The sequence below is a fragment of the Salvelinus fontinalis genome, chromosome 22 (assembly GCF_029448725.1).
Source record: "Salvelinus fontinalis isolate EN_2023a chromosome 22, ASM2944872v1, whole genome shotgun sequence".
Lineage (NCBI taxonomy): Eukaryota > Metazoa > Chordata > Actinopteri > Salmoniformes > Salmonidae > Salvelinus > Salvelinus fontinalis.
The window spans coordinates 33,098,105-33,107,039 of NC_074686.1; the positions used below are offsets into that span (position 1 = coordinate 33,098,105).

The following is an 8,935-nucleotide window of genomic DNA, read 5'->3' on the forward strand; positions in this document are numbered from 1 at the left end:
GCAAGCTGGTCCTGGGGCTCTGTTCACAAACAGACCCCACAGAGCCCCAGGACAGCAACACAATTAGACCCAACCAAATCATGAGAGAAAAAAAATATCATTACTTGACACATTAGAAAGAATTTACTAACAAACTGAGAAAACTGGAATGCTATTTGGCCCTAAACAGAGAGTACACAGTTGCAAAATACCTGACCACTGTGACTGACCCAAAATTAAGGAAAGCTTTGACAATGTACACTCAGTGAGCATAGCCCTGCTATTGAGAGAGGCCGCCATAGGCAGACATGGCTTTCAAGGGAAGACAGGCTATGTGCACACTGCCCACAAAATGAGTTGGAAACTGAGCTGCACTTTCTAAACTCCTACCAAATATATGATCAAATTAGAGACACATATTTCCCACAGATTACACAGACCCACAAAGAATTTGAAAACAAATCCAATTTTGATAAACTCCCATATCTATTAGGTGAAATACCACAGTGCGCCATCACAGCAGCAAGATTTGTGACCTGTTGCCACAAGGGCAACCAGTGAAGAACAAACACAATTGTAAATACCACCCATATTTGTGTTTATTTATTTTCCCTTTTGTACTTGAACTATTTGTACATCGTTACAACACTATATATATATGCATAATATGATATTTGAAATGATATTTGAAATATGATATTTGAAATGAAATGTTACTGTTAATTTGATTGTTTATTTCACTTTTGTTTATTATCTCTTTCACTTGCTTTGGCAATGTAAACATATGTTTTCCATACCAATAAAGCCATTTGAATTGAATTGAGAGAGCGATAGAAGGGGTGAGGTTCCTTCCATCTCTATGGTATTTAATAGTATTGTGGGAGATACAATGCTGAGAGATTAGTAACTAGTGTAATTAAATGTCCTGTTGCAGATCATTTGTTGAATGCCTCCCAGTGGAGGAGTCCAGTGAAGGAACATAGCTAGACACTTTTTATTGGTCCTCAGAGAGACCTATGTTGGTGTATTTGCCAGAATGAGTTAAAAGAGAGCTTACGGGGCCTCCCGGGTGGCACAGTGGTCTAGGGCACTGCATCGCAGTGCTAGCTGCGCCACCAGAGTCTATGGGTTCGCGCCCAGGCTCTTTCGCAGCCGGCCGTGACCGGGGGGTCCGTGGGGCGATGCACAATTGGCCTAGTTTCGTCCGGGTTAGGGAGGGTTTGGCCGGTAGGGATATCCTTGTCTCATCGCGCTCCAGCGACTCCTGTGGCGGGCCGGGCGCAGTGCGTGCTAACCAAGGGGGCCAGGTGCACGGTGTTTCCTCCGACACATTGGTGTGGCTGGCTTCCGGGTTGGAGGCGCGCTGTGTTAAGAAGCAGTGTGGCTTGGTTGGGTTGTGCTTCGGAGGACGCATGGCTTTCGACCTTCGTCTCTCCCGAGCCCGTACGGGAGTTGTAGCGATGAGACAAGATAGTAATTACTAGCGATTGGAGACCACAAAAATTAGGGAGAAAAGGGGATAAAATTTATATAAAAACATTTTTTTTTAAAGAAAGCTTACATCTTATTCTATTCAGAAACCAACGAGCACTGACAGTATAATGATTTGTCAACCCACTGCGATTTCACCTCAACTCTTCAGTAGTTCAACTGAATGACAAGGGCCATTTTGATTTAATTGAACTGAATCTGTCAGTGTAGAGGTGTGATGATTGGTCAAGTCCCAGGTTTAAACCAGCCATGTACTGCACTATACACCATGTCCGCTGTGCTTAACCTGGATGCCATCAGCGTGCTGTATATCCAGCTGCCTGATTGGTTAATGTACAGTGAGGTTGAAATCTGTATTTGTCACTCTGGAGCACCAAGGCATTCTACCAAGTTACTAAAATAATACCATTCCCTCAGTCCACTTGATAAATTAGAAAACAGAACCGTTTACAGAACAAGCTGAGCAAATTAAGAGCAATATATTTTTTGGAACCAGACCAAGACTAGTGCTCGTCTTCACAGTAACAACTTCAGTATCCTAACGGAAACCTTCTATCTATTTCTGTGTTATAAGAGGAGAGTAGACTATAGACTGGAAACATCTACACTCTTCCAAGTCTACATCAGCACTCCATCCTGTCTACATTTACACATCAGTCTACATCAGCACTCCATCCAGTCTACATCAGCACTCCACCCAGTCTACATCAGCACTCCATCCAGTCTACATCAGCACTCCATCCAGTCTACATCAGCACTCCATCCAGTCTACATCAGCACTCCATCCAGTCTACATCAGCACTCCATCCAGTCTACATCAGCACTCCATCCAGTCTACATCAGCATTCCATCCAGTCTACATCAGCACTCCATCCAGTCTACATCAGCACTCCATCCAGTCTACATCAGCACTCCATCCAGTCTACATCAGCACTCCACCCAGTCTACATCAGCACTCCATCCAGTCTACATCAGCACTCCATCCAGTCTACATCAGCACTCCATCCAGTCTACATCAGCACTCCATCCAGTCTACATCAGCACTCCATCCAGTCTACATCAGCACTCCATCCAGTCTACATCAGCACTCCATCCAGTCTACATCAGCACTCCACCCAGTCTACATCAGCACTCCATCCAGTCTACATCAGCACTCCATCCAGTCTACATCAGCACTCCATCCAGTCTACATCAGCACTCCATCCAGTCTACATCAGCACTCCATCCAGTCTACATCAGCACTCCATCCAGTCTACATCAGCACCATATCCAGTCTACATCAGCATTCCATCCAGTCTACATCAGCACTCCATCCAGTCTACATCAGCACTCCATCCAGTCTACATCAGCACTCCATCCAGTCTACATCAGCACTCCATCCAGTCTACATCAGCACTCCATCCAGTCTACATCAGCACTCCATCCAGTCTACATCAGCACTCCACCCAGTCTACATCAGCACTCCATCCAGTCTACATCAGCACTCCATCCAGTCTACATCAGCACTCCATCCAGTCTACATCAGCACTCCACCCAGTCTACATCAGCACTCCATCCAGTCTACATCAGCACTCCATCCAGTCTACATCAGCACTCCATCCAGTCTACATCAGCACTCCATCCAGTCTACATCAGCACTCCATCCAGTCTACATCAGCACTCCATCCAGTCTACATCAGCACTCCACCCAGTCTACATCAGCACTCCATCCAGTCTACATCAGCACTCCATCCAGTCTACATCAGCACTCCATCCAGTCTACATCAGCACTTTTGTGAAACTGTCCAGACAGTTTGACAATATCAGCTCAATCCCATGTAATATTATTTAGCAGTTTTATAGCGAAAAAGCTACTACTATCATACTGTATATTCCCCTATACAGCCATGCAATCCATCACCCTCTATATGTTCTCATTTGCTAACACTTGCTATCCTTGTGTCTAGGCTTGGTATGTGAACTGTTGAGCAAGATTATGTGCTTAGACTCCTGTGATGACATAGACAGGCCCTCGTTGAGTCAGAAACCCCAGCAAAGACAGCTAGCCACTGTGAGCTAAACAATTATTTTCCACTTGCAATTTGTCATGAAGTACCTTCCTCTTCACACACCATGATGGCATCTCTTGAGGCCCATTTGAAATGCTCAAAATATCTTTGTTGTTACCTTTAGTTCCAGGCACTAATATCCACTTATCCATGTATTTATTTCATGGCCTATACTAATGTCTGCTTCATTTACTGTATTCAATCGTTTTATTTACACAAACACTTTCCCTCCGTCATGTTTTTGTCCAGAACCAGCAGAGCCCCTAATCCTTGGGGCCGTGACATCACAGCTGAAGTAAACTTGGGAAGGTTCTTCCTCCTTTAGTGTCCTAACCCAGGGGAAATGGGATTAGTACCGCCAGGGGACTTCACTGCGGTGATGGAGTAGAGTGGAAAGGGAGAGAGGCCCAAGGCAGGAGTACACTGACTGAGAGTCTGAGAGACTGGACACTGAGAGACTGCCTAGTGAAATCTTGTGAGAAACATACTGGGAGATATGAAGATGCACCTTGAACGATTTAAAGGATGTAGAGAGACTTTCAGAGATTGATTGATTCTGAGAGAGAGAGAGAGAGAGAGAGAGAGAGAGAGAGAGAGAGAGAGAGAGAGAGAGAGAGAGAGAGAGAGAGAGAGAGAGAGGGAGAGGGAGAGAGAGAGACATTGAGACAGGAAAATCTCGAACTCAAGGATAATCCAAGCCTCTAAAGGACATGGTTTGTTACAGGAAATGGACGTAAAATGATTTTCAATCCTAAAATAATTTTGACATGGTTGCTGTGGTGTGAAAGACTCCCTCTCAGCTCAACAACGGAGTGAGAAGATACATTAGATAGATATCTCCTATAAGAAGATCTCTGGGCACCCAGGATATACTTTAGAAAGAGTCCAAGGTGACAGAGGCTACACGGGTTACTGGACTCTGATTGGCTAAATTAACTGGCTATAGCGAAGATCAACATCCACCCACTCTTGACAGGTTATCACGTGATTCTATCCGTGAAACAGGTAAGTTTGGAGGAGTTTTCTGTTGGCTGAAGTTGATGATCCTATATTGCTACACTTTGAATGTGACTCATGAATACATTGTGGAGATGTAGTGATATAGGTGCATCTGAATGTAAAACAAATATTCTCAGAATGGAGAATGCTCTGAGAAAATTCTGTCTTAGCGAGAGAAAGCGAGAGAGAGAGAGAGAGAGAGAGAGCGAGAGAGACTAGCATAATGAGATAACTCTCTCACAACAGATTGGCTACCTGCACTTGACATTTTTAGAAAGGCTTAGTCCACTGAATACTAGTTCACTCATTGTCGTACTGAACTCTTACTCCGCAGGCCATACAGAGGTGCACTGCGTCTTAACAAGTTGTTCTTCTGTGAGATGGTTTGTGTGACACCATGGTTTTTGGTAAGGTTTGAGTACATTTTGTGAACTGCCGATGAAGTACGACGCTCTCTCTGAGCTCCGTATTCGTCACCGACAGCTAGGTGTCAAGATGCTAGGACACTTTATCTGGAAGTTCCGCCATAACTCTCATATAAGAGTGTACTTATGAAAGGTTTAAGTGTATCGTGCTTCCAGGTTTATGGAAAACGAATATAGGCATTAGGATAGAATATTTCAATGAAGTGTTACTAATAATACTTGTGGGAATGTGAGAGCAGACTATCAGGATTAGGATTTGTGTTAAAGCCAATGGAAACTATGGAGCACTTGCACTGACTCAAGTGTCTGATATATTGGTATATTCATGTAACTAAAATATGTATCATGTTGTAGAACATAGTGATATGTTTGTTACTGCAGTTATACGTCACATCACACCTCACCATTTTCACACAGCACAGCAGTGTCTCAAATACAGTATCAGCTAACATGAACACCCCGGGACATCTGATCAGGGTACTGAAGAGGTCAGAACTAGCTATGGCCCAGGACATCTGATCAGGTTACTGAAGAGGTCAGAACTAGCTATGGCCCAGGATGTCTGATCAGGTTACTGAAGAGGTCAGAACTAGCTATGGCCCAGGACGTCTGATCAGGGTACTGAAGAGGTCAGAACTAGCTATGGCCCAGGACATCTGATCAGGGTACTGAAGAGGTCAGAACTAGCTATGGCCCAGGACGTCTGATCAGGGTACTGAAGAGGTCAGAACTAGCTATGGCCCAGGACATCTGATCAGGGTACTGAAGAGGTCAGAACTAGCTATGGCCCAGGAAATCTGATCAGGGTACTGAAGAGGTCAGAACTAGCTATGGCCCAGGACGTCTGATCAGGGTACTGAAGAGGTCAGAACTAGCTATGGCCCAGGACGTCTGATCAGGGTACTGAAGAGATTCTCTATCCTAAAAAAAATCTATTAACTGCACACAATCTCTCATAAAAAATGACTAACAAAACCCCCAGTATTATTACATACTGTATAACGTGAGACTAGTGTTGACCGCTTTTCATCCAGACGCTACATTAGTTCATTTAGTGTGTTTATCTACAGTGTGTGACGAGGGACACACAGTACCCTCACTCTGCATCACCACCATGTATGCTGACTCGCTAGGCCTAATCCCCTGTTCCTGCAGAGATTTACAAAGTCTACACAGCCCGTTCATGTATGGCCAAGATAAAGAAACGTGTGATGCACTCACATTCTTCCAGTGTGTATCTAAGGGAGGAAATAGCTTTGGTCATTTCCTCCCAGGACCTCATTTTCACTATGAAAGCAGATATTTAACGGTGCAGAAATATCCCTGTTGAGCATACTATGGACGGTACAGTCAAATCGTTGGGGTCTAAGGGCATTTTTCTGTTCTAGTGATTACAGTTCTAAAGAGCATATTACTTGTACTCACTGAGAAACTCAATGTTGTTCGCATTATACTGTCACATGATGACAATACTGTATTACTGTTTTTCAGAAGCAGTCCATCACTGCCTCTCAGCAATGGAGATTCTCACGTCCTTGGTGGTCAATGCAACACCTGAAGACATGAACAGTACTTCCAACCCCCAGTGGGGGGTGCCCTACCTGAAGAAACTAGTCCACCTGGACGAGGGCCTGTACCAGGAGTTCTACGGCCTGTGGGTGACCCTGATGGTGGTCAACACCCTGATGTTCGTGGTGGGTGTGGTCCTTAACAGCCTGGCCCTGTACATCTTCTGCCTGCCCTCCCAGATCTCCTCCGCCCCTGTGGTCTATACCATCAACCTGGCCGTGGCTGACCTTTTGGTGGCGCTCTCGCTCCCTGCCCGCATTGCCCTCTACCACAGCGGTGGAGGGTGTCTGGCCTGCTCCTACTTTCACACGTTCAGCTACTTCGTCAACATGTACTGCAGCATCCTCTTCCTCACCAGTATCTGTGTGGACCGCTATATAGCCGTGGTGTGGGCCGGGGCCGGGCGCCGCTGGAGGAGCCCTGGGGTCGCTAAGGGAGTCAGTGTGGGGATCTGGCTCTTCGCTGTGGTGGTCACTTACTCCTTCCAGACCACGGCGCTGGAGATCAAGGCCACGTCATGCTGCCGCCTCACCGCCCTCTTTGCCCTGTCCTTCCTGGAGTTCCTGCTCCCCCTGGTGGTCATCGTGACATTCACACTCAGGGTGGCATGCGCCCTGACCGACCCCAGGCTGATGCCTCAGAGCCAGGGCCGGAGGGCCAGAGCAGTCAGGCTCCTGGTGGCTGTCTTGGTTGTCTTCTCCATCTGCTTCATGCCCTTCCACGTGCGCCAGGCGTTGGTGTATTTCCGGATGGGGGGTGACAGAGCACAGCAGGTGTTGGCGTACCACGCCACTGTGACCCTCAGCAGCCTCAACAGCTGCCTGGACCCAGTGGTCTATTGCTTTGTGACGGACAGCTTCCGCTCGGCCATGCGGCGGGCCTGCAGGAAGAGGCCAGGGGCAGGGGCGGAGGCGGAGGCGGAGGCAGAGGCGGAGGCGGAGGCGGAGAGGACCAGTGGAGGGGACGTTGCCAGTGGACTAAGGAGTTCAAAAGGATCAGGGACAGCCATGGCTATCGCTCACAGTGTGGCCACACTGACTCTCACCCCCTGCACCCTGCATCAGAGGGAGATGTCTGCATAGCGAGAGGAGAAGAGTGACAGAGGGAGATGTCTGCATAGAGAGAGGAGAAGAGTGACAGAAGGAGATGTCTGCATAGAGAGAGGAGAAGAGTGACAGAGAGATATGTCTGCATAGAGAGAGGAGAAGAGTGACAGAGGGAGATGTCTGCATAGAGAGAGGAGAAGAGTGACAGAGGGAGATGTCTGCATAGAGAGAGGAGAAGAGTGACAGAGGGAGATGTCTGCATAGAGAGAGGAGAAGAGTGACAGAGGGAGATGTCTGCATAGAGAGAGGAGAAGAGTGACAGAGGGAGATGCCTGCATAGAGAGAGGAGAAGAGTGACAGAGAGAGATGTCTGCATAGAGAGAGGAGAAGAGTGACAGAGAGATGTCTGCATAGAGAGAGGAGAAGAGTGACAGAGAGATATGTCTGCATAGAGAGAGGAGAAGAGTGACAGAGGGAGATGTCTGCATAGAGAGAGGAAAAGAGTGACAGAGGGAGATGTCTGCATAGAGAGAGGAGAAGAGTGACAGAGAGAGATGTCTGCATAGAGAGAGGAGAAGAGTGACAGAAGGAGATGTCTGCATAGCGAGAGGAAAAGAGTGACAGAGGGAGATGTCTGCATAGAGAGAGGAGAAGAGTGACAGAGGGAGATGTCTGCATAGAGAGAGGAGAAGAGTGACAGAGGGAGATGCCTGCATAGAGAGAGGAGAAGAGTGACAGAGAGAGATGTCTGCATAGAGAGAGGAGAAGAGTGACAGAGGGAGATGTCTGCATAGAGAGAGGAGAAGAGTGACAGAGGGAGATGTCTGCATAGCGAGAGGAAAAGAGTGACAGAGGGAGATGTCTGCATAGAGAGAGGAGAAGAGTGACAGAGAGATATGTCTGCATAGAGAGAGGAGAAGAGTGACAGAGGGAGATGTCTGCATAGAGAGAGGAGAAGAGTGACAGAGGGAGATGTCTGCATAGAGAGAGGAGAAGAGTGACAGAGAGATGTCTGCATAGAGAGAGGAGAAGAGTGACAGAGGGAGATGTCTGCATAGAGAGAGGAGAAGAGTGACAGAGGGAGATGTCTGCATAGCGAGAGGAGAAGAGTGACAGAGAGAGATGTCTGCATAGAGAGAGGAGAAGAGTGACAGAGGGAGATGTCTGCATAGAGAGAGGAGAAGAGTGACAGAGAGATATGTCTGCATAGAGAGAGGAGAAGAGTGACAGGGAGATGCCTGCATAGAGAGAGGAGAAGAGTGACAGAGGGAGATGTCTGCATAGAGAGAGGAGAAGAGTGACAGAGGGAGATGCCTGCATTGAGAGAGGAGAAGAGTGACAGAGGGAAAGAGGAAAATGAAGGGAATTGGAATGAGAG

At 47.1% G+C, this 8,935-nt stretch overlaps 1 protein-coding gene across 1 annotated transcript; it reads left to right on the forward strand.

Annotated features, from left to right (window-relative positions):
* Positions 1-6,459: 6,459 nt before the first annotated feature.
* LOC129820396 (G-protein coupled receptor 20) lies at positions 6,460-7,667 on the forward strand. The gene is made up of 2 exons (XM_055877467.1): positions 6,460-7,410; positions 7,447-7,667. Exons 1-2 carry the CDS (start codon positions 6,460-6,462, stop codon positions 7,591-7,593), a joined length of 1,098 nt encoding a protein of 365 aa, XP_055733442.1. The 3' UTR covers positions 7,594-7,667.
* The last annotated feature ends 1,268 nt before the right edge of the window (positions 7,668-8,935 follow it).

Bases quoted from the DNA above. Each gene is read 5' to 3' on its own strand.
- LOC129820396 (XM_055877467.1), top strand. From the start codon at position 6,460: ATGGAGATTCTCACGTCCTTGGTGGTCAATGCAACACCTGAAGACATG. The intron at 7,411-7,446 runs GCAGGGGCGGAG...GCAGAGGCGGAG, and splicing joins CCTGCAGGAAGAGGCCAGGG to GCGGAGGCGGAGAGGACCAG.